At 43.4% G+C, this 27,061-nt stretch overlaps 5 protein-coding genes across 5 annotated transcripts; 2 read left to right on the top strand and 3 right to left on the bottom strand.

The window, feature by feature from the left end:
* Positions 1–322: 322 nt before the first annotated feature.
* LOC102709064 lies at positions 323–4,478 on the bottom strand. Its single transcript, XM_040522263.1, has 7 exons — positions 4,421–4,478; positions 4,067–4,139; positions 2,684–2,830; positions 2,280–2,589; positions 2,124–2,202; positions 1,431–2,025; positions 323–730 (listed from the first exon to the last, which is right to left on the bottom strand). Exons 3-6 carry the CDS (start codon positions 2,826–2,828, stop codon positions 1,960–1,962), a joined length of 600 nt encoding a protein of 199 aa, XP_040378197.1. The 5' UTR covers positions 2,829–2,830; positions 4,067–4,139; positions 4,421–4,478; the 3' UTR covers positions 323–730; positions 1,431–1,959.
* A 3,534-nt stretch (positions 4,479–8,012) lies between these two features.
* LOC102708782 (endoglucanase 10) lies at positions 8,013–11,400 on the top strand. The gene is made up of 6 exons (XM_006650489.3): positions 8,013–8,609; positions 9,034–9,341; positions 9,478–9,942; positions 10,182–10,317; positions 10,396–10,568; positions 10,659–11,400. The coding sequence occupies exons 1-6, from the start codon at positions 8,234–8,236 to the stop codon at positions 11,055–11,057; spliced, it is 1,857 nt and encodes a 618-aa protein (XP_006650552.1). The 5' UTR covers positions 8,013–8,233; the 3' UTR covers positions 11,058–11,400.
* A 365-nt stretch (positions 11,401–11,765) lies between these two features.
* LOC102705242 (pentatricopeptide repeat-containing protein At1g77405) lies at positions 11,766–13,622 on the bottom strand. The gene has a single exon (XM_040522057.1). The coding sequence runs from the start codon at positions 13,600–13,602 to the stop codon at positions 12,295–12,297; it is 1,308 nt and encodes a 435-aa protein (XP_040377991.1). The 5' UTR covers positions 13,603–13,622; the 3' UTR covers positions 11,766–12,294.
* Positions 13,623–17,872: 4,250 nt separating this feature from the next.
* LOC102704969 (glycerol-3-phosphate acyltransferase RAM2-like) lies at positions 17,873–19,505 on the top strand. The gene is made up of 2 exons (XM_006651727.1): positions 17,873–18,883; positions 18,975–19,505. Exons 1-2 carry the CDS (start codon positions 17,873–17,875, stop codon positions 19,503–19,505), a joined length of 1,542 nt encoding a protein of 513 aa, XP_006651790.1.
* Positions 19,506–19,679: 174 nt separating this feature from the next.
* LOC102704693 (beta-fructofuranosidase, insoluble isoenzyme 3-like) lies at positions 19,680–21,858 on the bottom strand. Its single transcript, XM_006651726.3, has 3 exons — positions 21,641–21,858; positions 20,181–21,532; positions 19,680–20,103 (listed from the first exon to the last, which is right to left on the bottom strand). The coding sequence occupies exons 1-3, from the start codon at positions 21,825–21,827 to the stop codon at positions 19,906–19,908; spliced, it is 1,737 nt and encodes a 578-aa protein (XP_006651789.2). The 5' UTR covers positions 21,828–21,858; the 3' UTR covers positions 19,680–19,905.
* Between the last annotated feature and the right edge of the window lie 5,203 nt (positions 21,859–27,061).

Raw genomic sequence — 27,061 nt, 5'->3', positions numbered from 1 at the left:
CGGCCCTTCCCCCAACCAGCGAATCTGCTTGGGCTTCAGTGCGCAGTGCAAGTGTGCATTTCCTGCCCAGTGCAAGTCTACTGCTGGATTTTCCTGCAGGGGGCATTTTCCTGCCTGACTTGCCTGTCTACCGCTGGATTTGCCTGCGACCACTCTGGTGACTGGCGGTAGGACCAGGAGTAGTACCTTAAGGCCTTGTTCGGCAGGCCCATTTCCAAACCAGGCTTGGAACTGTTCTGGGCCTGGTTTGAATGGATCCAAGTGACTTCACTGCAAATCTAAAACCACTTGTGGATTGAATCCACTTCTTTTATTAATCCACCTCTTCAAAAAAATGCATTCGGTTTGAGCTGGAATGAAAACAGCTAGCACCAATCCTAGCAAAAAGATCACAGGGGCTTAACAGCAGCTCTAAGATACAGTTTAGCAAAGGGATGTCTCCATGATTACGGGGCCAGCTATGATCATGAGTTTGACATCAATTTAACAGCTACCAAGGTCAACAGCACATGAACAAAATAATGTCTGGGTTGCCACAACAGCTGATCAGGATTATAATAAGAAACAAACTAAACTTCGTGCAAGTAAGAAAACTGAAAATATAAAGCCTCATCATCTGATCGGCGATGGACAACAGCTGATCAGCGATGGACGACGAGGAGAGGATCGCGCTGTAGATGATCGAGGAGCGCTGGGTAGGAGCAGACCGGTCTCGCCATCACATGGATTGCTGCAGGATGGTGAAGGAAGCCTCATCATCTGAATTCTAGAAGAACAGAAAAGAAACTGAAAATGCATGGTTAAAACAGCATGATCAGGTCACCATCTCAGATCAAGGATCTGGTAGGGTGGTTGGTGCACAGGCAGTTAAGATTGCTGCATATGATAGGTATACCTCTATTACTACTACATCAAAGCTTAATTAGGAAACAATTATAAGATCAATTACTACTGTGTGAAATGAAGATGTGTATTTATTAAAGACTTGTATGTACTACTCCAAGATTGGAAATATATGGATAGTTGTCATTCGAAAGCCAAACAAGCAGGCAGCATAAGTTTCTCCTGCATCACTCCAACAACATAAGTCAACCTAAAGCAAAAGGTTTACTGATCAAGTGATAGATTATATGAAATTTAAACAAAATTCGAAGTTTGGGAGCGATCTGGTAAGACATGCATGGTGTGAAACATAGTTTACTGAAAAAAATTGTAATTTATGTTACTCCTGTGCAGAGATAAATGTAATTCTTCTGGTTGTTCTGCTCTGACTTCAGATACTGAGTACATGGTCATGGAACCTACCTCGGGGTCATGCAGGTTAACTAACAGCACTAATTAACAACACTAATTAACTAACATCACTAATTAACATGAGGTTAACTAACAACCCTCAAGTAGCCCAAAGTTTCAACAAGACGAGAACTAACCTTTGATGATGCTAGGCCATTTCATTTCTCAGCCACATTAAAGCAGACTCCAAGTCATCTTCACAGGCACACAAAAATATTTCTCTATTTGCTGGGGTCTTAAAAACTGCATAAGCCTTTGCCTTCTCTTCTTTGGTGACATCCATTGAGCTCAACATAGATACACACTTCTTGACAGAATACTCTGCTGCTTGTGAACATTCCTTCTCTCTAGCTGCAACTTCTTCCTCGCCTTGTTTACTCCTCATCTCAAGGTATCGCTCCATCATGCTCTCCACTCTTGAATTCTTACTAGTCTTCTTATCTTGTTTTTGTTGTCTCCTTTTTGCTATTAAAGCCCGTCTTCTTTCCTCTTCAGTCACAATTCTTGAATCCTCAACTTCAGTTTCCTTCTCTCTCGGGTTTCTTTGGTCTTCAAGCAGCACAACATCAGTTTCTTCCTCTCTTGAGTTCCTTTGGTCTTCGAGCAGCACAACATCATCTTGTTGTTCAATCAGGGGTTCATCATCTTCCAATTCTTGTACTAGCCTCAGGGGTTCCTCATCTTCCATTGAATCAAGGGAGGTGCAGTTGTATTTTCCCTCAGCAAGATGTCCTATGTAAGAACAAGAAAACAACACACGGTTTAAATTGCAGATAAGTAGCAATTTTTCTACCAAGTTACTTCCTAATTTGGACACATACAAAACTTACCGTCATATAGCTCACCAAGTGCATCATACAAGGGAAAGCTGGCCTTGTTGTTGCGAAACTTTTTGATCTTTGGGAATGTCTGCACATGCAAAAGGATAATCACAAATCATTGTAAGATCACATGCAAAGAAAGATATTGATCACAAATCCACTTACAAGTTTTGCCACATAGCTGGCGATCCCTCGACCATGCATCTCTTCTCGTTCCAAGAAGACCCACTTTGTTGTCTGGCCGCTTTCAACATCTTGTAATCTCTTTTCAGTTGACCCTCCTTCTCTTGAACTTGACTTTTGGTGAATGACACACATCTGTTCCTTGTGTGGAAATCTTTCACCATTCTATTCCATCCTTCAGTGTTCCAGCCATTATCTCCTCTATAACCACTGTCTTTATACTCATGAAGGATTTCAACAAGTGACTTCTCCAACTTCGCATTCCAAATTGCCCGCTGCTTGACTTGGTTTCCTAAAAGAAAGTATCTTTAGAATCATTTATAGACATAATAGATGTACATTGTGAAGAGTATTGAGAAATCATGAATAAACAATAAATACCATACCTTTTGGAGAGCTTGCAGTCTTCTTAGCAAGTCTACTTTGAGGAGAGACAGTCTTCATCCTAGTACTTGTCACAGATAGCATCCTACCAAGCTTAGGAGACACCCTTGGAATCATACTGAGTTTTGGAGAACCTCTTCCAACCATAGCTGTCATATATATACAACACTTTATTCAATGATTACATAATGACTCATATTATATATAACTTTATTCAATTATTACATGACTCGTGACTAATGTCCACTAATGTACATGATGCTGATACTGGACCCACATCTCTTGAGCAATTGAGTCTCTCAATGCGTTGCCCTCTTCTCTGCTAGCTGAATTTCCTTGATCACCACTTGGTAAATCAACAAAGTATGTTGGGTCGATATTATCTGGCTGGTCATCCAGCCACAACTCATCTCCTTCCATTTCCCTAATTAGATTGTGAAATATAGCGGCTGCAATGGGTATTTTGACTTGATTCTTCAACTTGTGGAATGTTGCGACTTTAAGAATAGGAAAGCGCTTCCTAAGCACTCCTAGAGTCCTTTCCACATGGTTCCTTAGTAGCGCATGTCGATGATTGAACAACTCTTTAGGATTTTGTGGTCTTCTATGTCCTGCCCCAAACTCTTTCAAGTGGTATCTGACTCCCCGATATGGTGCTAGAAAAGAAGAGGTGTTTGCGCACCCACCATCAACAAGATAAAACTTGCCTGGAGGCACCTCGAATCCTTTGCTCATAGCAGACCTCAACACTCTAGAGTCCATAGCAGAACCCTCCCATCCACTAGAAACAGATGTGATCTTAAGGTCAAAATCACAAGCAATCATAACATTGATTCTGAGTGTTGACTTCCTATAAGAAGAGTTATGACTGAGCATCCAAAGAAAGAATCCAAGTTTCTCCTCGATCTTGATTCTCGTATCAAGGACAAGTTCGTTCCTTCGAAGGTAATCAGCCAAATAATTGAAGATCCAGGGTTCCATCCGAAAAGCTACCAAACAGTTCTTCACGTGTCCTTGGAGCAACCGATGGACCTTCTCCTCACCTGATTCCTCAGGGCTATGGCGTTGTTGCTTTTCCCCTCCTCGGTTAGAACCCAAAAGAGAGAGGGCAGGGAAAAGAAAGAGCATCATGTTGTCGTCCTCCTCTTCCTCCCTCATCTTTCTAACACAGTCTCTCAAAGTCATATTCATTGGATAGTACTATATACCAAAAGAATAGTGTCATATATTTATTGAAGAACATGGCAGCCATATAGAACAGTAATTGACAATGAATTCAGCTTAACAAAATTGAAAAGGTGACCCTAAGATCACCCCCCCACCACTACTAATCCCCAATCAACATTCATAATAGAGAGAGAGAGCGCAACAAACTACCAGATTACCTTTCGGAGTCAAAACAAAGTCCCAGGAAGGAGGCGGCTCGTCTTCACCAATCCTAGGAACTGCTGGTACAATCTGAATAAAAGCACAAAGTAACTAGAAATTAGGAAATGCACAATCATATTTATGCACAATCAGAATTTATATATGCACACTACTGCTACTGTACTGTACCCAAATTGATGAAATTTTGGTTGAATAATTACAATTAAGAGGTATCACTGTGATGAATTATCAGCAAAAAGAAACCGAGCACAAGATTGTCATGGCAAATATTCCATGACAAATATTAGCACAATGTTTTGAAAGATAATAAACAAGAAATTTTCAAGGAAAAGCTGAGTTAACTTCAGTACTGCAGATTGATGAGGCTGAAGATGATTGGATTTCTTTGCTGCACAAGCAATCCTTAACTTCAGTACTGCAGATTGATGGCTAAGTTCAGAGCTTGTGGCAATCAAATTGATGGCTTCAAATTCAATTAGCACTGGAAATTCTAACATGATTCCTCAAAATTCAGGCCTCATCGTTTGACTTATGATAAGCATAAGATAAACTTGTAGAGCAACTAAAAGAAATATATATGTAAAGTTTTGCACATGTGTTCTTGTCTGTCTAAAAACAAATGTTGTAAAATAAACCATGATAATAAAAAAAACCCTAAAAATCAATTTTGACAGATCGATTTTTTCTCACAGGGGCATGAGCATGACAGATCGATTTTGACAGTCGGTAAACTAATCTGGTTGTAAATCATGCACAATGAGTTGCCGCTATAATTTAAAACATTCCCTTCTAGTTGCTACATGCATGAATCAGTAGATTGTAGTTTATTTCAGTGGTGGTGTGCTCAGTGTGTATAATACTATAATAGAACATGCATGCATCAGGTGATGGTCTGATCTGTATGAACAGTTAACAGAACAAAAGCCTCCTCCCGCTGCTGCTCCGGCTGCTGCTCCGGCGAGAAGGCAACTACAAATCTAGAGCAAAAACCTCCTCCCCCTGCTGCTCCGGCGAGAAGGCAGCTATGAATCTAGAGCAAAAACCTCCTCTCGCTGCTGCTCCGACGAGAAGGCAGCTACGAATCTAGAGCAAAAACCAGCCAAGAACCCTAGCAAAAACCCTAGGAAGAACAGGAAGTGTTACCGGTGAGAAGGCAGCGGAGGTCGCCGTCGCCGTCGACGTCGATGAGCAGCCGTGTCGTCTCCTTGCATCCCGGTCGCACCGTCTCCTCGCGGCGTCTCCTCGCGTCGCCGGCCGCGCACGCCGTCGCCTCGCGTGGATTGGAGCCGGAAGGACGGAGGTGCGGATCTGATCCAGGCTAGAAACAGGGGGAACGGGGTCAAAATGGGCCCGTTTCCAATCTGGGCAGGCCGAAACGAACGACGCTTTTGGGCCAGGCCAGATTTAGAAACGGGCCACTTTGTTCCAGCCGGAACAGAGGCCGTTCCGGGCCGTTCCAGGCCTTATCGAACAAGGCCTAACCCGGTTTGATTGAGCATTTTTGTCTTTTATTAAATGAAATTAACGGAGCATTTTGATTCCCTGCCTTTCACTCTAGTGGAACAATATTCTGTTGGCCATTCTAAGCGTTGTGGGATTCTCTTCACAACAGAAATGTAGTAGCAGTACTAGGTCTTTTGACTTATTCAATAAATAAGCCAAACGACGTATATTTGTAAATAAAAGATAATTTATAAATAAATATTTTATATATGTCTTCTTAGCGATCTAAAAACAAAAAATAAAAAATAAACAATGTCAAAAAAAATCTTAAAATAAACTCTAAATTTAAGATTGGAAATTTATATTTTGACTTATAAGCATTAGCATAAACGAAAAGATGAGGATGCTAATTAATTGCCTGGATAGCCTGTGCCATTTTGGAATTTTAGCTTGGGTAAAGCTGTTCCTCTTCAAAGGGGTATCAGAGGATTATGGGATAGCCTCATTTTCTTCATTACCTATAAGGCTATAACCCCTCCAAAAACAAAGACCAAGGAGACCTGACCAGTTGTTGGCATCAAACAGAAAAGCAAATTTGGATTCATTATGGATCAGACCCGATAACCCGGTACAGTAATTCCTTTTCTATGCAAAAATATATTAGTACTAGTGAGAGAAGCCACCACATGATCATCTGACGGACGACATGAGTCTTGCCCTGGGGTCCAAGGAATCCACCGACAGCAGTCCACCGACAGCTCGCCCAGATCTCGATTTGTTTATCAAACTCACCAAATTATCACATTATAATATTACTAGTAGAGACTAGAGAGTAGTATTATTTCTCTCTTTCTTGCTGATTAGTCCCCGTCTCGCCAAGAAGAGAAGTGATTAGCACACCGTGGTGAGAGAGTGACCTCTCACCAATTAAGGTGTGCGTGCACACACACATCCGAGCATTTAATCAATCGCGTGCAATTTTCCCAACCACTCCTCTCGCCGTGTCACGCATCGCATGGCATAACCGCATGGCCAATCGCTCTTCGCAGTACGCAGACACGCCAATTTACTTGTTTGTTGTACCACGTCAATAAATTAAGGTAGTATTATGCAGGGCAGCGCCTTAAAAATGTTATCTTTTTTGTGCATTGGAATACAGTACTACTGTACTGGGGCTCACTCACTGACCATTAAACTATTAAAGTATGTGGTGGTGGTTATGGATTTTAAAACAGTTATCTGATATTGGCTAAGCGATTCTGGTAGCTAGGCACCTCGATAGGAGGAATCACAAGTTGATTAGAATATAATGATATTGCAGATAATGCATGTCCTAGTATGAAGGGGTTTAGATTAAAAAAAGTAGTGATTCATACATATATAAGGACAAGAGCAACAGTGATTATAGGGCATCATGCAGCAAGATGCTGGGCATATATATATGCCCTGAATTCCCCATTTCCTTCATGGTGTAATCCTTTCCCTCCATACCCCCACTCTGTCGAACCTGATTGAAGTATTAAGCTGTGAAGTGGTTCTGTCAGAAAAAAAGGGTGACAATGGTATGGACAAGAACATCTGAATCACTAACGCAGACAGTACTGGTTAACACAACACACCCCAAACGTTTGCTTCAAGCCTTGAGCAGCGGTAACCGCTTTGCAAAGGAAAGCCACTGCGACTTAAGTTAATGCTGTCGCTTTCTTGCATTATTGGCACCTATCTTTTTTTGTCACGTACAGTTTGATAAGGTACAAACAACTATGCATCCCCAGATCTACCAAAGTTAATAACAGATTACCCACCCTCTCTTTTCCATATCATCTGATAATTACATCCACTAGCCACCACTTCACACCAGTAACAATTACAATTTCAGTCTGCTCATACTTTTCCCGCCTAATATCTTCCCACAAAGAAAACTTTAGTATTTTCTGTATTTTAACAAATAATAATATTGAATAAAACGAATGATCAAACAGGTGTAAAAAAATAATGATACTATCTATTAAAAATATAATATGGAGATAGTATTTGTTATTTCACGAGACATGCACAAGTGCACCCCACTGGGTAAGTGCAACTCTGCTATACTACCTACCCCAACACGCCCTCTACCGTGCATGGGCGAGCTCCCAGAATAACAGAGGGAGCAGCAGTGCAGCACCCACCAAAGAGGCAAAAGAGTGAGCTTTCCCCATATTTTTTTGTAACCTTAGCCATTCCCCAATCACGCACCGTGGAGAGCAGCGGTAGCGTTAGCGTAGAGCCGTAGAAGGCACCGCACCGGCGCCGACGCGCGCCCAACAAAAGACCCCACCGGTGAAGTGGAGTGGCCACCCCACCCCTCCTCTCCAGCGCGGCGCGGTCGCGACACCAACCGATAGCGGAGCGGCAACAGAACGCGAGCCGAAACGAAAAGACGCGAGCGAGGGAGGGGAGGGGAGAAAGGGAGGGCCGGCCAGAGAGCAACGCCCCAACCACCGCCCCCCCGCCCAGATCCCTCCACCCCATCGCACGCCACGACACAACGCAACATAAACATAGCACCACCACGCCACTGCCGCCTGCCTCCCACAACACGCCTCGCCCTCTCCCTCCGCTGCGCAGTTCGCTTGCTCACTCTTGGGTGAGCTCGCCCCGAGCCGTACCGGCGGGGGCATTGCCGGCGACGAGGAGCGGAGCGGCGGAGGAGGCGGAGGAGGAGGAGGGGAGGCAAGATGTTCGGGCGGGACCCGTGGGGCGGGCCGCTGGAGATCTCCAATGCGGACTCGGCGACGGACGATGACCGGAGCCGGGACCTGGACAGGGGGGCGCTCATGCGGCAGCTGGACGAGACGCAGCAGAGCTGGCTCCTGGCCGGGCCGGGCGACCAGGCCGGCAAGAAGAAGAAGAAGTACGTCGACCTCGGGTGCATGGTCGTCGACCGCAAGATCTTCATGTGGACCGTCGGCACCATCGTCGGCGTCGGCCTCTTCATCGGCTTCATCATGATGATCGTCAAGCTCGTCCCCCACAAGCGCCCCCCGCCACCGCCGCCCGACCAGTACACCCAGGCCCTGCACAAGGCGCTCATGTTCTTCAACGCGCAGCGATGTGAGTTTCCTCGACTCGCTCTTTCCTCCCTCACGTCCATCTCTGCATCACAAGAAAGATGATTTTTTTTTAATCAGAATTCAGATCCGGTTTTGCACATCAATGGCATGCGAGCGTGTCCTGCCTCCTCTTGCCTCACTCTGTTTCTACATTTAGCATGTCTTGCTCACAGAAAGATCTGGTCGTTTCCAGTAAAATTATCCCAAATATTCTCTCCACGCATGTTTAACCGGATCAAAGTTCACGTGCAAAAAAAAACTGTAAAAAAAAAATTGTCTCGCTCCGCTGGATCTTGAAACAGGATGAACAAACACCGACAAAAATTGGTGAATTTCATACTGGCAGCTAAAATTGGTGAACAGGAAAAAACACCGACAAAAATACTCTGCTCACCTTCTGACGATGTATCGTTCTGAATTGTCAGCTGGTCCGCTGCCGAAGCATAACGGCGTCAGCTGGAGGGGGAATTCTGGCATGAAGGATGGCCTCTCCGACAGCACCGCCCGGAAGAGCTTGGTCGGAGGCTTCTACGATGCAGGAGACGCCATCAAGTTCAACTACCCCATGGCCTGGTCCATGACCATGCTCAGCTGGAGTGTGATCGAGTACAAGGCAAAGTATGAGGCGATTGGTGAGCTCGACCATGTGAAGGAGCTGATCAAGTGGGGCACAGATTACCTCCTCAAGACCTTCAATTCATCCGCCGATACCATCGACCGGGTCGTTGCCCAGGTTCGTTGAGGCTGATCATCTCTGTCCTGAGCTTTTCTTTTCCTGTTCCAAGAAATAAGGGGTCAGATCCACTCAATTATGAAAATTTCACAGCAGATTCTAAATAATTGATTTTGATATGAACTTGTTGTTGCAGGTGGGTATAGGTGACACCTCAAAAGGTGGCGCCCAACCGAATGACCACTACTGCTGGATGAGACCAGAGGATATCGATTACCCCAGGCCTGTCACTGAGTGCCACTCTTGCTCAGATCTTGCCTCCGAAATGGCTGCTGCTCTTGCTGCAGCTTCCATAGTGTTCAAGGACAGCAAGACTTACTCTGACAAGCTTGTCCGTGGTGCAAAGGCCCTGTACAAGTTCGGTAGGCTGCAGCGTGGGAGATACAGCCCCAATGGCTCTGATCAAGCAATTTTCTACAACTCCACCAGCTATTGGGATGAGTTTGTGTGGGGAGGTGCGTGGATGTACTTTGCCACAGGGAACACAACATACCTGTCGGTTGCAACAGCTCCAGGAATGGCAAAGCATGCTGGAGCATACTGGCTCGATAGTCCAAATTATGGAGTTTTTACCTGGGATGACAAGCTTCCAGGATCTCAGGTTAGCACACTTCACAGTTCACACCTCTGCATTCAATGCACTGGTTAGTTAGAATTACGCTGTAGTTAGCACTAAATGTCACAAGCGGCATAAGGTAATCTGAATGAGAAAAGATACAAGGATTGTTTTAGAAGGTACAGGAATTAGCCAAAAATGATTTGCGCTGAGAAGGGTGGTTAATTAGTATTGCAGTGATACTGTGATCCACCGCTAACATTGCTCCTTCCTACTTCATTCAGGTTCTTCTCAGCAGGTTGCGGCTTTTCCTAAGTCCTGGATATCCATATGAAGAAATACTGAGAACGTTTCACAACCAAACGGACAATGTTATGTGCTCATATCTGCCGATGTATAATTCATTCAACTTCACTAAAGGTTGGTGTTGCTCCCATTTGCATCTCTTTTTTTTCCTCTCAGCTACAAATGAAAGTTAAACAATGGGATGTTCTGCAGGAGGAATGATACAACTCAACCATGGAAGGCCTCAGCCGCTTCAGTATGTTGTCAATGCAGCTTTCCTTGCTTCTCTATACAGTGATTATCTGGACGCTGCAGATACACCAGGGTGGTATTGTGGACCTACTTTCTATACTACAGAAGTTCTCCGCAAGTTTGCAAGGTCACAGGTAATGTTTTGTTGTCAATGCTCTTCAAGTAGTCAAAGCTACATTAGTACAGTGCAGTGATTTGACAACTCAAACACTTTCAATTTGCAGCTTGATTACGTCCTAGGTAAGAACCCACAAAAGATGAGCTATGTTGTGGGTTTTGGAAATAAGTACCCCAAGCGCCCTCATCACAGAGGTGCATCGATCCCTCATAATGGTGTCAAGTATGGATGCAAAGGAGGCTTTAAATGGAGGGAGACTAAAAAGGCAAATCCTAATATCCTTATTGGAGCAATGGTTGCTGGCCCTGACAGGCATGATGGCTTCAAAGATGTCCGCACGAACTACAATTACACAGAGCCTACCCTTGCTGCAAATGCTGGCTTGGTGGCAGCCTTGATTTCCCTCTCTAACGCCAAAACTGGAATCGATAAGAACACCATCTTCTCTGCAATTCCTCCTATGTTTCCAACTCCCCCACCTCCACCATCAGCTTGGAAACCATGAAGAATCAGATCGCTGAATATTTCCTCAGCATCAAACGGAGGGAGAGACAGATGGTTGTTTGGTATAGCACAGGACATATACAGAAAGCAGACAACACGAGCTTACAGAGCCTCTATTTTCTGTATCAGTATGGCAGATCGGTATAAAATCATCTGTCAACAATAGACCGGGATGTTGTGTGCACCTTGTGAAACTAATTTTTGGGGTCCTTGTTGTTATTCATTCTGAGCTCATGTGTGAAGTTCTTTTTGTAGAAATGGAACCTTTATAAACTGTTTTATAGGAGTGACTTTGTCATCATACTAAAGGATTTCTAAACCTTTATACACCTTCCTTGATCCCATTTTGATCTACTTGCATTACATTTCAGCGACACTTCAGGGGCATTTTCACTAAATTCTCATCAGAACCAATGATATTTTTTTGGGTGGCGGATGAGTTGGGCAGCCTATTTGTTAATGGCTCTACAGCATGGTAGAACAAGCCTATATCTTTATATAGTTAAACTTAAGTAATCCCTGTGATGGTGCACCAATAATAATACAAATAAAACTAACAACTGCACCGATATAAACCAACAACTAAGAAATAAAAAAAAATACGTCTAATGGGCATAACATATTTGTCATGACTCATGAGCCACATCATGAGATCTTACGAACAAAGCAACTGAGGTAGGAAAGGAATAACGATGATGATATAGAGATGGTTCCAGGCTAGATAGCAGGAAATGGCAATTTCAATTTTGTGATGCTGTCTTTCACCACAAAAAAAAAGTGAAGCTGTAAACTGCAACAACTGAAGATAGCAAGAAAAGACCAAATCTGTATTATGGCATATTGGTACAGGAGTATTATGCTGAAAAACTACAGGATCCCAAAATGGTACAGAAACAAAGGCTGTAGCAATAACAATTGGCAAGTTCGTTGCATAATAATTATTCCAACGTCAACCATGAGCAAGAACCACAGATATTGCTTACCTTCCGCGCAACATTTTGCCTGGGATGATCTACTTTCAAGTGGCATGTTGGGCAACAAGTCCTAGGCAATGATCTTTCAGCAAAGACACTAACCAGAGCACTCCCATTGACACTGTTCCTCAGTTCACAGATGATACATGTATAAGCATTTACTCTGTACACATCTCAATAAAGAATTCTTTGCTTGGTGTACAACCCTCTCAACACCAAGAGTGGATAACAAGTTTGCATTGGCTCATGTTGCACCTCAGTTATCTATCTTGTGACTGATCGCATTATGGGCTTCATTCGCAATAACTGTTGAAATCTCTCCTTGATGCCATAGTCAATAGACTGACACAGCTCTGCCGGCAAAGCCTCCTCATGTGCCTCCTCAATTGCATCTTTCACAAGCTTATATGTGTGTTCCCTAGGAAGATGCCCATTTTGAACCATTTCGATAATGAACTGCCTTGCCTCACTAATCCGTCCACTCTCGCACAAAGAGTGGATAATAGGCGTATATGTGCTCGATGTCGCTCCCCCATGTCCCCTCGCCACCATCTCCTGCATCCACTTAACAGATTTTTCCACCTCGTTCACCACACTATAATATCTCACAAAAGAATTGTAAGTAACCCTGTTTGGTTTGCAGCCCTTCTTTAGCATTTCATCAAACAGTTCGTGTGCACGCTCGACACGGTATGTCTTGCACAGGCCATTGATCAAACAGTTGTAGGTCACGACATCTGGCTTCAGCCCTTTCTCCCCCATTCTCCGGAACAGCCTCCCTGCCTCATAGATCCTCCTCCTCGCTGCTTTCCGGCAACCCGTCTCCACCCCGATGCGGCAGTACCAGGAGATGAGCACCGTGTACGTGTAGGAATCAGGGCTGCAGCGCGCGCCGGGGCGCTCCATCTGGTCGAGAAGGAACCTGGCCTCCTTGAAGCGGCTGTTCTGGCACAGCGCGGCGAGCAAAGTATTATAGCACTGCGCGTCAGGGGAGCAATGGAACTGGCGCGCGCGGTGGAAGGCCGCGAGCGCGTGGCGCGGGAGGCCCTCCTCTCCGAGCGCGCGTATGACGTCGGTGAGCCCGGCCGTGGAGACGAGCGGCGCGTGCTCGCGGAGGAGGCGGAAGAGCGCGGGGAGCGCGCGGGCGCGGGCGAGGGAGAGGGCGGCGGCGCGGAGCGGGGCCTCGGTGAGCGGCGGGCGGCACGGGTTGGCGTCGGAGTGGGACCAGGAGAGGAATGCGAGGGTGAGTGCGGCGGCGAGGCGGCGGGTGGGGGCGGAGGACGGGGAGGGAAAGGGGCGCTGCGGGCAGAGGCGGCGCGGGGAGCGCGGGAGGAGGAGGCGCGGGATGGCGGCGAGCGCGGCGGCGATGGAGGACGGGGAGAAACCCCGGAAGGCCGGGGACGGGCGCAGCGTGGCGTCGAAGCGGCGGCGCTGGAGGAGCGCGACCAGGAGCTGGGGCACAAGACGGGACGGCGACGGGGGAGAAGAGGAGGACATTGGTTGCCCGTCTGCCGCCGTCGGAGCCCCCTGGAGCAGGGGTAGCTTCGGTAGCCTCGTCACCGTCACCGACATCGCCACGGCCACCGAGCTGCGCGAGCCCGCCCCGCCATGCCGCTCTCAGCAGCTCCCCTCCCACCGCACCAGCAGATGGCTCCGGCGGCTGCGGTGTTGTGACGGCCGAGAAAGTCATAGCATAGTAGAGACTAGAGAGGCTGCAGCTTGGGCTCTTGGCCCATAAACATATGGCCCAGTCTACTCTTACAGCTCACAAAGCCCAACTCCACAGATTGAGCCAACTACAGTGTTCTAATGGGATTCAGATCATCTAATGTAATGCCAATGGGTGAATGGTATTTGTATCTAGAGTTAAAGTAATATGTAGCAGTACTTTGTCAAAGTTACATTTTAACAGTAATGTCTCTACTGTTCTGAAACTGAAAACGAGGAAGCAGCTAAACCAAAAGGCCCAAAAAGAAGTACTTCCTCCGTTTTCTAACATATGGCATCATCAACTTTTTGATGTATGTAAGTACGTTAGACTATTTGTTTTATTTAAAAAGTATATAAACTTAAGAAAATATAATTATAATTTAAAATATATTTAGTAGTAAATCCAATCAAAATAAAATAAATGCTAACCATGTATTTTTTTTTAATATGACAAATAGTGAAATGTGTGTAAAAAAAGCCAACGGTATTATCTATTAAAATATTATTTGAGAAATTATTGATGACTATAATTCTAAGTGTTTGATCGATTCTCCTCTTAAACATACATTTTACCGGAGGGAATACCTTCATTCGGTGGTAAGTAAATCCAGGGTTTCCTGGTTGACTGATCAATGATCTTTGCAAGAAACTCTTATCTACTTGGCGCTTCCAGCTCGACCTGGATAACAGAGTAAGAATATGATTTTGTCAAAATAATTCAAATGCTCACCGATCAAGCTAGGCCATCCCCCAGCCAACCAGGTACGAGATTGACAACTCTGTAGCTAGATAAACTGAGGAATCAGAATTTTTGCACAGTTCGAACATTATTAAGAATCAGTTCATGCATGCCTCCCTGTATCTCTGGTGGTAGAAGAGATATTCATATACTATATCAGTGTCAATTCTTAAGTAGTAGCTACTAGTACTATTTAGGAGGCACCTAATCCTAGCACAATTACAATTTTAAGCTAAAATTCTAAGTTCATGATCTGACACGGCTGGTGTTAGATACATATTCCTTCCTGCGGTTTAGCTTCATATTTTTGACACCATGCAAAGAGTTCAGAAAGATGCTTAGGTTTCATAAAGAAATGGAACAGAACGTGCCTTGGCTAGATGATATGTGCACCTACCTTCATCAAGAGCATAAGGGTTTATGTTCTTTTTCAATATTTCTAGAAAACCCACGGGACTAAAACACACCATCATCCTATCTTTGATTATGCTTATGGTTATAGCCAAAATTTGAATTAAATTTAGAGTTGATTTTGAGGATTTTTTTATTAAAGTTTAATTTTTACCTTAGCTCTTAGATCGCTAAGAATATGTATATAAAATTTTTATTTGGAAATTATTTTTTATTTGTAAATATATTGTTTGATTTTTTAAACGAAAAAACCAAATAATCACCCGCATATATATGTTATTAAAAAAACTCCTGCTATACCTGCAAGAATATCACCTGATTTTCCAAAGAGTTAGTGCAAATCTACTCTGAATTCGGGGTGTATTTGCTATTTTATCGTTGATAATTAATTAATATGGAAGAAAGATAAGGTTAATATACAATATATTTACATGTACGAATCGTCATTCGTATGCATATGCATGCCTGATCAATATCAAACATCAAATAAACATGTCATATGGTCTACATACATGCAAAGTCAACATATGGAGAATTCATGCTTGCATTATTCAAAATTTCAAATGCTCTGTCAAGGATAACACGTACTCACAAATCATCCATTATACCACATCCTTATTCTAATATATGACACCGTTAATTTTTTAGCACACGTTTGATCATTTGTCTAATTAAAAAAGCTTAAGTAACTATCATTTATTTTTCCGTGGTTAGAATTATTACCAAATACTTTAACATAATCTAAATTTTTACATATTTGCACAAATTCTAACCTCAAGACCCAAACTAATGCACAAGATCTATGAATGCATTGGAGCATCCTCACATTGAAACGAAGAACAACCTCTACCTATACTAAAAGTCTATGTACTGAACATTCTCTAAAGTATTGTTATGAAGTACTCGTATTACTTCTCTAAAGGCACCCTTCCAAACGCCTCCCCTTTGTCAGCATTGTCCTCCCATTACATTAATCATAACGGATGGTCGATTGTGTTGCCGAGGTAACTATAGCCACATGAATAAGTACATGTAATGATTTGGTACGATGGTTGCATGCTTTGGGAAGGCGACGATGGCTTGGCCAGATGTAGCCTCTGTCATGATTGCTGATGAATTGCAATATGTCATGGTGATTCAAAACAATAAGATGTGGTTGGGCTATCTCTCAATGTTTCTATTCTTTTTCCCCGCTTTCTAAATAAACTTCTAAATCTAAATTGGCGAGTATACCCAAATCAATTATGATATTTCCGTGCTCTAAGATTTATTTAAAAAGTTTAAAACTAACTTTCGGTTGGATAGATTTCAACTCAACTTCAAATTTTCAGTTAGGGATTTACAGAAAATCAAAGTTGAGGACTATCAGTTGCATAATTAACAAAGACTCTTCAGATGTTATATATAGAAAATAAGAATTCATGTTCTCTTTCAATATTATGAAAGACCCACGTGGTTAAAAAACCGTATTCAGAAACACATCTATTCACAAGAATATCACCTGACTTTCTAAGAGCATCTCCAAGAGCCCGGGTATATGACTAGCTAAGCTAAATTTTAGCTATTGTGTGAAAAAAAAACAATCTCCAAGAGAAGAGCTATCTAATAGGCTGTTGGAATGACTAATTTTTTAGTCTCTCCCACCTCATCTCAATAGCCAAATATGGCTGGACCTACATGTCTGTTATGATTTAGCTAGTGAAGATGTCTAGTCTGTTGGAGTACACATCAATTTGACTATGGAATCATTTGACATGAATAGTTAAATTAGGATTTGGAGAATTAATTTTGACTAGTCGCTTGGAGATGTTCTAAGGAGTTTATGCAGCTCTACAGTGAATTAGAGGTGGATCTTCTACCTCCATGGTAATGTTTGAGATAGCTAATATTAGAGGATAGAAGGGTTGTTTGATATTTTTATATCTATTTGAGATATAAACAACTAAATTAACTATTACAAAGTAACAAATCTTACTATAGAAATGTTAAATTAGGTTTTTTTACCGTAAACTTTTGCATGAAACATATCATAGCATGCCCGTAAAAGTAGATATAATTTTGTTCATGGGACAAGAATATCATTGATTAATTAATTAATATAGAATAAAAACGTATACAGTTTTATAAGATGGTGTTACTATTCAACATAATTGCATGCTTCGATCAATTTTAGACATCAGTTAAACATGCCATACGGTTAGACATCATTTAAACATTGTCATACGATCTGCATACATGCAAAGTCAACATAAGGAAAATTCATACTCGCATTATTCAAATGTTGGATGACCTTAACATGGCATTCATTATATGTGTTAATTCAAGATAGCACGCCACACTAACCTTTAAGACAAACAGATAGACTAGGGGCGCGTTAGACCCAGGCGCTAAGATAAACTTATCCCTCTCGTTTCCTCTCGTTTTCCGCATGCACGTTTCCCGAACTGTTAAACGGTGTATTTTTATAAAAAAATTTTATATAAATTAAAGTTGTTTTAAAAAATCATATTAATTTATTTTATATTTTTAATAATTAATTAATCATGTACTAATCATATTAATTTCGACTATCTTAATCACAATACACCCAATCAAGCTTCTTAAACAATTACTGGGTCGTCGCCTTCAACCTAAGAGAACAAAAACTTCACTGCATGATTCACATCAATACAATTTATCGTCTCCAACTTCGCTTTTGTGGCGACCATGACAAAGTTACTCCCCATATAAAACAACACCTCACCGGTGCATCCTATGAAACCTCTTTGGAACATTGGAAAAAATTTACAAAAAATTCAAATGTAATATTCTACCACTCTCTCTCTCTTGTAGGCTTCTTTTCCCTCGGTCTCTTCTATGAAAACGTCACAAACAATTCACATTTTTTTTGTTCCATGCTTTTAAAAAATTTATTTATGCCTATATAAGCAGCCATGGAACAATGCAGCACTTGCATGCAAATACCACAAGACAAAACTCGCAATGGGTGGTGCCACGATGATGGTTGCCTCGCCGTTCCCGGCGGTGGAGAAGTGCTCGTCCAAGGACCGCGGCGGCGACACGGTCGTGGCCGACCTCGATGGCACGCTGCTGTGCGGCCGGAGCTCGTTCCCGTACTTCGCGCACATGGCGTTCGAGACCGGCGGCGTGCTCCGGCTGCTGCTGCTGATCTTGCTGGCGCCGCTCGCCGGGGTGCTCTACTACTTGGTCTCTGAGTCGGCCGGGATACAGGTGCTCATCTTCGCGTCCATGGCCGGCGCGAGGGTCGCCGACGTCGAGGCGGTGGCGCGCGCCGTGCTCCCCAAGTTCTACTGCTCCGACATCCACCCGGAGTCGTGGCGCGTGTTCTCGGCGTGCGGGCGGCGGTGCGTGCTCACCGCGAACCCGAGGATCATGGTGGAGGCGTTCTTGAAGGAGTACGTCGGCGCCGACATCGTCGTGGGGACAGAGCTCGTGATATGGCGTGGCCGCGCCACGGGGCTCGTTAGCTCCCCCGGCGTGCTCGTCGGCGAGAACAAGGCGGATGCTCTCAGGAGAACGTTCGGGGACGCCTCGCCGGAGATCGGCATCGGCGACAGGCGGACGGACTACCCGTTCATGAGGCTGTGCAAGGAGGGCTACGTGGTGCCGGCGACGCCGAAGCGGAGGCCCGTGCCGCGGGAGGAGCTGCCGAAGCCGGTGGTGTTCCACGACGGCCGACTCGTCCAGAAGCCGTCGCCGGCGCTCGCGCTGCTCACCGTGCTCTGGATCCCCATCGGCTTCGTGCTCGCCTGCCTCCGGATCGCCGCCGGCGCGCTCCTCCCGATGCGCATGGTGTACCACGCCTTCCGCGCCCTCGGCGTGCGCGTCACCGTCAGGGGCACCCCTCCCCCGCCGGCCAGCCGCGAGACTGGCCAGTCCGGCGTGCTCTTCATCTGCTCCCACCGCACCCTCCTCGACCCCATCTTCCTCTCCACCGCCCTCGGCCGCCCCATCACCGCCGTCACCTACTCGGTAGGTACACACGCATCACACTACCAACTCCGGCGATCATCTCGATCACACTCCATGCAACCATCTCAGTGCGTTTCATGTGATCTAACAGGTGTCGCGGCTGTCGGAGATCTTGTCGCCGATCCGGACGGTGCGTCTGACGCGTGACCGCGCGGCGGACGCGGCGATGATCCGGCGCCTGCTGGCGGAAGGCGACCTGGTGATCTGCCCGGAGGGGACGACGTGCCGCGAGCCATTCCTTCTCCGGTTCTCGGCGCTGTTCGCCGAGCTGACCGACGAGATCGTGCCGGTGGCGATGGAGAACCAGATGAGCATGTTCCACGGCACGACGGCGAGGGGGTGGAAGGCGCTCGACCCCTTCTACTTCTTCATGAACCCTAGCCCCGGCTACGTGGTCACCTTCCTCAGCAAGCTCCCCGGCGAGCTCACCTGCAACGGCGGCAGCAGGAGCAGCCACGAGGTGGCCAACTACACCCAGAGGCTCATCGCCTCCACGCTCTCCTACGAGTGCACCAGCCTCACCAGGAAGGACAAGTACAGGGCGCTCGCCGGCAACGATGGCACCGTCGTGTCCAAGCCCAGCATCGACAAGAAGGCGGCCATGGCCACCATGGGCTGCTAAATTACCGTAGCGTGATAATTATCTTGCTTAATTAAATGCTAATAATCGACAGGTTAAGCCTAAGCGCACCTCTGTTCTTTGACTCCGGTGTTGATTTGGCGCATGCACGTGCTGTTCATGTAAACGACAACGACTTAATGTTTTTTTTTCAGAGAGTAAGCAACCAGGGTCAATGTAGAAGGAAAAAGTACAAATCGAGATGTTGTAACACTATTTATCTTGTGGAGGGTAAACAACTTAATTGTGTCTCAACGCAAACATTAGCTAGTAAGCATCTATGTAGAAGAAGAAAAAATTACAAATCTAGTTACTGATATATATTTACCTAATTCCTAAATATTACTGTGAGCATATATAGCTGGTATTTGTATTGACCTAAACCTATCTATTTTCTCTTACTTCATATCTGCAGCGTCTCTGTCCTGATCTTGGCCGAGCCCATGTCGTACGCGTTCAGGCTGGCGACCTTGACGTCCGACTCGCCGTTGTTGAACACGAAGAGGCGCGCCTTGTCGCCGACAGCCTTGGTCGGGTACACCCTTGACAGGATCGCCGTCTTCCCGTGGCCACCAAAACTCTCCACCACCGAGTGATCAATCTGCATCACACGCACAGTTAAACATCATATGGATGAATCAACCCACGAGAAGATTGAATCAACCTCATGTGGCGTACCAGAGTTCGTAGGGGAATCTTGCCGGTCTCGGCGATGTCGACGTCGACGAAGCCGGCGAATGTTGGCTTGTAGAGGTGCTCGGCGTACGATGACCTGGAGGGGTCGGTGCACATGAGGACGACGTGCTTGTTGCCACCGTCGTCGGTACCGCGTTTGAACACGCTGAAGAACACGGCCGTCCTTTCCTTGAGCTCGTCGGAGGCCAGCACCCACAGGCCGAACGGGCCGACGCCGCCCTTGGTGTCTGCGCCGCGCGCCGCGCACACTGTCTGCGCGTCGGCGCCGCGCCACGCCGGGTCGAACGGCTCGGCCTTGTCCACGTCCATCACCTGGAACGACGCCTCAACGTCGGCCTGTGCCGGCGTGGCCAGCCCGTTCACCTCGAAGTAGCTTCCGCCGCCACTGACGAGCGCGTCCGTGATGTTGACGTGGTTGCCGCGGAGGGACTCGATCTCGGCGACCGGCCACTGCAGGAGCTGCTTGCCGTCGGGCGCGAGCCAGATCTTCCTCGGGATCGCCTGCACACCGGCCCAGCCCTTGAGGACATCGGCGGCGGTGGAGTCGGACTCGTTGGCCCACCCCCATAGCACGCGGCGATGCTTCGCCGGGTCGAGGAACGTCTTGGACGCGTAGAAGTTCCCGTAGTCGTAGCGGAGGCCGTCGTTGCCGTCGGCGAGTGCCGCGTCCGGCACGTACGTGTCAGAGGCGTGGTCGTACTCCCCGAACGTGTAGTACTCGAACCGTGTGAGATCGAGGCTGACCTTGAGGACATGCTTCGTGCCGCCTGTGGAGGAGGCGACAGGGTAGAAGTCCGGGCACTCCCACATGCCAGTGTCGCCAGAGTGCAGCGCGCGGCGCGCGGGCGCCCAGTGCCTGAAGTCGCGGCTACGGTACAGCGCGGCGAAGCCACGGTGGTTGTCCTTTGTGCCAATCACCAGCCGCCACACGCCGTCAGGGCCCTGCCACGCCGTCGTCGGGTCGCGGAAGGCGGTGGCGTTGACGCCGGCATCGGGGGCGATGACGGGGTTGTAGTCCGGCTTGACCCACTCCCGGAGGTAGGGGTCGGCGAGGTCCTTGGGGTAGGCCACGTTCTGCACCTGCCGGCCATCCGCGTCGATCCCGGTGTACATGATGACCGGCGTGCCGTCTGGCAGCACGGTGGCGGAGCCCGACCAGCAGCCGTTCTCGTCAAACGGCCCCGTCGGGTAGATCGCCGGATCGAGCATCACCCAGTTGACGAGGTCTGTCGACACAGCGTGCGCCCACACGATGTTGCCCCACACCGCTGCCTTGGGGTTGTACTGGTAGAACAGGTGATACACACCCTTGTAGTACATCACGCCATTAGGATCTGTGCGTATCATTGAAAAAAAGAAAAGATCAGTCATGTTTATTGTTTAAGTTCTCCTTTGCAATGCAGATCTCACAGCACGTCGTTGTAATGCAGTGCTTCACTTACCGTTGATCCAATGCTTAGGGGGCTGGAAGTGAAAGCCAGTACGCAGCTTGTCGTCGACGTGCTTGGCATCGACGGTCTCGAGGGACTGAAGGTCAGCGAAGCTGCGGTGTGACGCCTCCGTCACGGGCAGCAACGCCAGCACGGCGAACACGAAAAACAACGGCAACGTACGAGCCGCCGACGCCATGATGGAACTTGCCCGAAACTACTTGCTATTTTTCGAGAAATCAAAGAACATGTAGACAAATCTGAAAAAACACACGTCTAGATTTATAGGGATTATAAATTGCAGGAGAACGAAACAGATACGGAAAAACCCAAAATAATCCGAGTACTCTACGTGACCGCGCCTCATCTGGTCTCCCACGGCCCACGCGGCTCTAGGCTTCCAGCGCGGGACACGATTGCATCGCGCATAGTAGCCCGTTAGTCTAATTAGCGCTCATCCAGAATAGAATCCATCAAACCGGTGGATATTCGCCCGCACAGATCTTTCCAAAAAAAAAGAAAAGAAAAAAGGTTTGTTTTCTTTCCGGTAGCGCACCCATCCCCTCGCACATTTTTTCTTGCTGGACCCAAATTCCCCTGGCCCTCAAAACTACTCGCCATTATAGTTGCAAGCCAAGAGAATAGAGGCATAAAACGCTGACACATGCAGAATATCGCATAGCCAAATCAAATAAAGAAAAAAATAAAATCATCGAGTTAATTTACAAGTTCCCGACACGTTTTCAACCACTGAAATAAAGAACAAGTTGTATATCTAGACGCAAAAAAAAAAAAGCTCGATCCAAGCTTCATGGAAAATGTGAATAGGGCAAAGAGAATCAGCACGTGAAGAAGCGTAGAGAAATTTACTCCCTCCGAGTCTTTTTAATCAACGTTTAATTTTTAGATCTATGTTTTTGACCATTTGTGTTAATTCAAAAAATTTTATAATTATTGATTATTTGGATATGATTTGATTTATTAATAAATTAACTTTAAGTGTGATTTATAATCTATTATATATAAAGTAATAGAAAAATAAGCTGTCTCTCGTCTAGAAATTTAAGATTAATAGAAGAAAAATAAGAAAAAAAATTAATCGGACAAAATCTATGTCTATTGGAAAAGACATCCCTCGTCCGTATATACATCTATTTAAGGCGCGCTTAATGATCGTTGGCGCCCTTGGAGAGTTCTGCGATCCTGGGTTCGGTCTCTAGAGAGAAGTTCTATTTTGATTTTGATTTTCTTTTCCAGCACCGGTTTCCTCAACAGCTTATCTGAAGCGAAACCGTTTTTGATTCTTTTTTCCAGCGCCTGCCAACTTATTCATAAAATAAATTATTACATACAAAACAATATTAGTAAATTAATATTTGTTTATTATTTAACTACTTTAGATATAAATTGTGTTTGCGGTCACCTAAATAAGTTCTCAAAATAAATCATTATTATTCTGATGTTAGGGTAGATTAAACTAATTAATATACTAACCCACCAACTTGGCGCATAACAAAAAATAAAGTCATTAAAGTGGAACATAATTTATATAGAGACCGAGTAAAAATACACTTCTCTAACAAATCAACTGTGGAGTACGGACTATTCTACTCTGGAGAGGTAGATCGATGTACCTACCTTGCCTGCCCTCCAAGATCGACATATCGGTTACTTAGGGCCGTTTGGATCCGGAGACTTTTTTTTAGTCCATCGTCATATCGAATATTTGGACGTTAATTAGGGGTATTAAATATAGACTGGTAACAAAACTAATTACATAAATAAAGACTATTTTATTAGACAAATTTTTTAAGCGTAATTAATCCACGATTAGCAAATGTTTACCATAGCATCACATTCGCTAATCATGTACTAATTAGGCTTAATAGATTCGTCTCGCGAAATAGTACAGAGTATGGGGTGGGTTTTATTAATAGTCTATATTTAATACTTCTAATTAATATCCAAACATTCGATATAACAAGAACTTAAAATCATGGGTAAACAAACACCCCCTTACTTTGTGTGTATAGTTTAACCGAGAGAGCTAACGATAATTTAGAACGAAACAAAAGTTCAGCTTAATTTTTTAAAAAATATTATTATTGGAAGAAGACTCTGTCCATCTGAAAATTCAAGAACATTTGAAATTCTATAGATAAATGACTTATTATAATAATCTTATATCAAACATATAGAATCATGCTGGTCAAGTTACGTCGGGGTTTAAAATGATAGTTGTTTTTAATTTTTTAGTAATAAAACCTAAAAGTATATATGTAATTATGTAAAAAATATATATATCAAAGCTAGCCGTGCAATTTGCGTGCCACTGTGCTAGTTTTATATGTTTGGACAAAAATTTTGAATAAGAAGAAAGGTTAAACTTAAATCTAAAAATTAATTGCGTCAATTAAAAAATTGGAGTAAATACTTCTAAAACACATAAAAGTTACTTCCAGGTAATATGCAAGTCACTTCTCAGTAAAATGCAAGTAACATTTACATTTTTTATTAAACTTACTTCTAATAGCCTGAAACTTTGCATCTTGAAATATGATTAGATTTTATTCATTCATTTCATTGTAACCTAACCATGATTTATTTTGCTTTGTGGGAACACAATGAAATTGCAGCTATAGATTCAAACCGAAGATTTGACCTTACTGACCTCCAGTAGAATGATGATGACAACGATGTGGATGTGATACACAACTTAGGCCTGCCTTGTTTAGTTCCCAAATTTTTTTTTCCAAAAACATCACATCGATTTTTTGGACATCTAAATAAAGTATTAAATATAGATGAATCAAAAAACTAATTACACAGTTATGGAAGAAATCTTGAGACGGATCTTTTGAGCCTAATTAGTCCATGATTAGCCATAAGTGCTATAGTAACCAACATGTGCTAATGACGGATTAATTAGGCTCAAAAGATTCGTCTCGCGGTTTCTAGGCTAGCCGTGAAATTCGTTTTTTCATTCATGTCCGAAAACCTCTTCCGACATCCGGTCAAACATTTGACGTGACACTTCTCCCAAAAATTTTCTCAATCTAAACACCCCTTTAGTTTGCAAAAAGTTTTGCAAAAACATCAAATCAAAATTTTGGACATTCATTTGAAGTATTAAACGTACTCTAATTATAAAACAAATTTCAGACTCCATCTGGAAACCGCGAGATGAATCTTTTGAGTCTAATTAATCATCATTACTACATATTGGTTACTGTAGCACTTATAGCTAATCACGTCCTAATTAGGCTTAAAAGATTTGTCTCACGATTTTCTGTATAACTGTATAATTAGTTTTAATATTTATGTATATTTAATGCATCATTTAAGTGTACAAAGATTCGATGTTTCACCCACATGAGAGCCACTGGCTCCGTGAAAAAAAGACAATCTTTTCTTTTCGTGTCTAACGTTTGACTATCCATCTAATTTTTAAAAAAAAAGTTAATTTTTTTAAAAAAGTCACACTAAAGTATTATTTGTTCTATCATTAAATAAAAATAAAAATATTAATCATATTTTTAGTAAGAAGAAGATTCTATCATTGTATCTAAAAACTAAAAAATGATTTATTTTATAATGGAGGGAGTACTTCCCAGAACATAATTTGAAATTGAAAAATGTTACTTCCCCGGAACATAGATGTTACATTGAAATTTGTTTAATTTACTTCCCAACAATAATTATGCCATGAAAGACTCTTACATGATAATACATTAAAACCATTATATTCAAATTATATAGTATTTGTGATCTACTTAAATCTAATTATCGTATTGCACTTAAAAAATGTATAACAAAATCAATTCATTATTAAATATATTTGAACACCGCATAGAATTTCATATTTTATAAAGTAAGTTAGACAAATTATAGAAGTAACTTAACACATGAGTAAAAGTAACTCTTTGTTGTATTAGAAGTCATTCAACTAACTGTAGAAGTGATTTATCACAGAAATAAAATTAATTATTCTCTATATTAGAAGTAATTTAGACAACTTATAGGAGTAATTAAATGCAAAAATAAAAGAAAATCTTTAGAAGTAATTTAGATAAGGGTTAATTAGATCATGCCAATAGAAGTAACATAACGTATAGACAAAAATAACTCTTTCATGTATTGAAAGTAATTTAAATATATCATAGAAGTAAATTTAACACGATCGAGCCTACCATGAGCGGAGATCAAACATTGTTACGTATGAAGCTCGTAACACGGTGGAAGATGAACCATGTCGGCCATGACGCAATTCAAGTCATAGAGGTTATACTGCGAAAAGGTTAATGGACGCGCGCGCGGCACATCCGAGAACCGTATTTTTTAACCTTATGTATATAAAGTTCGTATTTTTTATTTTATGTGCATAAAATTTATGCGTATAAATTTATATGTATAAAGATTTCAGTATATTATGTTTATATTTACAATGTCTTATGTATATATAATATTTATATATATATATATGTAGATTTTCACATAAAGAGTTTGTGTGTATAAAGATATATATATATATATATAGCGCAACACTAATATGTACATTCTCTCAGTGCAAGTTATTCTATACCCCTTCCTTCTAAGGCCTCCTAAGGCCGGGGGAGTCTAGTGTGCGTGCGCGACGGATGAACGGTTTGCCTCTCTCCCTATATATATATATACACATATATATATATGTGTGTATATATATATACATATATATATATATATATATATATATATATACACACATATGAACTTTATATGTGTAAACTTTATACTATAAACTTTATACACGTAAAACTTTATACATGCAAATTTTATATAAATACATATATATCCATATAAAAATTACATATACATAAAAAATAGTAGATATAAACTTAATATATAAAAATCTATATATATATATAAATTTATACATATAGACTTTATACTCATGGAGTAAAAATGTTACTTTACACATGTAAAATTAAAAGAGCGTTGTTTCTGGTGGGGCTTCTGCCCACCGACTTGGTGGGCCTGGAATTGGGCCGTCCAACCGCAGGAACGAGGAGAGGAGGAGGCGTTTTTTAGAGTGTTCGCGCGTGAAATAGACTTTTCGCCTAAGGTCTATCCCATCTCTCACCCTCTTTTTAGGGCCCGAAAACCACCGTCACCTAGGTTGGTCAAAGCTTTTTCTTCGTGGGTAAACCTTTTTATAGGTTTCCCCTATATGTACATAAGATCATCTCTCGTCGCATATGAATTGTGTGATAACATAACGACTATTTTACGACAACAATGTCGAATCATACCCATGAGAGATCAACTTTTTTAAAAAGCTCTTTTTCTAACAATAGGATACAAACGTTTTTTAAAAAAATAATATATGAGGCGAGAGATAAAATTGTTTAAAGTTTGGAATCTTAAGAAATGTGTATAGGATTTGTATTAGTATAC

The sequence above is a fragment of the Oryza brachyantha genome, chromosome 3 (assembly GCF_000231095.2).
Source record: "Oryza brachyantha chromosome 3, ObraRS2, whole genome shotgun sequence".
NCBI lineage: Eukaryota > Viridiplantae > Streptophyta > Magnoliopsida > Poales > Poaceae > Oryza > Oryza brachyantha.
Note: the sequence above shows the minus strand (reverse complement) of the source record. Positions and strands in the feature narration are given on the sequence as shown.

Bases quoted from the DNA above. Each gene is read 5' to 3' on its own strand.
- LOC102705242 (XM_040522057.1), bottom strand. From the start codon at position 13,602: ATGTCGGTGACGGTGACGAGGCTACCGAAGCTACCCCTGCTCCAGGGG.
- LOC102709064 (XM_040522263.1), bottom strand. From the start codon at position 2,828: ATGGTTGGAAGAGGTTCTCCAAAACTCAGTATGATTCCAAGGGTGTCT. The intron at 2,203-2,279 runs GTAAGTGGATTT...TTGCATGTGCAG, and splicing joins CCAGCTATGTGGCAAAACTT to ACATTCCCAAAGATCAAAAA. The intron at 2,026-2,123 runs GTAAGTTTTGTA...GTTCTTACATAG, and splicing joins ACTTGGTGAGCTATATGACG to GACATCTTGCTGAGGGAAAA.
- LOC102704969 (XM_006651727.1), top strand. From the start codon at position 17,873: ATGGGTGGTGCCACGATGATGGTTGCCTCGCCGTTCCCGGCGGTGGAG. The intron at 18,884-18,974 runs GTAGGTACACAC...GTGATCTAACAG, and splicing joins TCACCGCCGTCACCTACTCG to GTGTCGCGGCTGTCGGAGAT.
- LOC102708782 (XM_006650489.3), top strand. From the start codon at position 8,234: ATGTTCGGGCGGGACCCGTGGGGCGGGCCGCTGGAGATCTCCAATGCG. The intron at 10,318-10,395 runs GTTGGTGTTGCT...GATGTTCTGCAG, and splicing joins TTCATTCAACTTCACTAAAG to GAGGAATGATACAACTCAAC. The intron at 10,569-10,658 runs GTAATGTTTTGT...TTCAATTTGCAG, and splicing joins GCAAGTTTGCAAGGTCACAG to CTTGATTACGTCCTAGGTAA.
- LOC102704693 (XM_006651726.3), bottom strand. From the start codon at position 21,827: ATGGCGTCGGCGGCTCGTACGTTGCCGTTGTTTTTCGTGTTCGCCGTG. The intron at 21,533-21,640 runs GTAAGTGAAGCA...TGATACGCACAG, and splicing joins CCCTAAGCATTGGATCAACG to ATCCTAATGGCGTGATGTAC. The intron at 20,104-20,180 runs GTACGCCACATG...CGTGTGATGCAG, and splicing joins AGATTCCCCTACGAACTCTG to ATTGATCACTCGGTGGTGGA.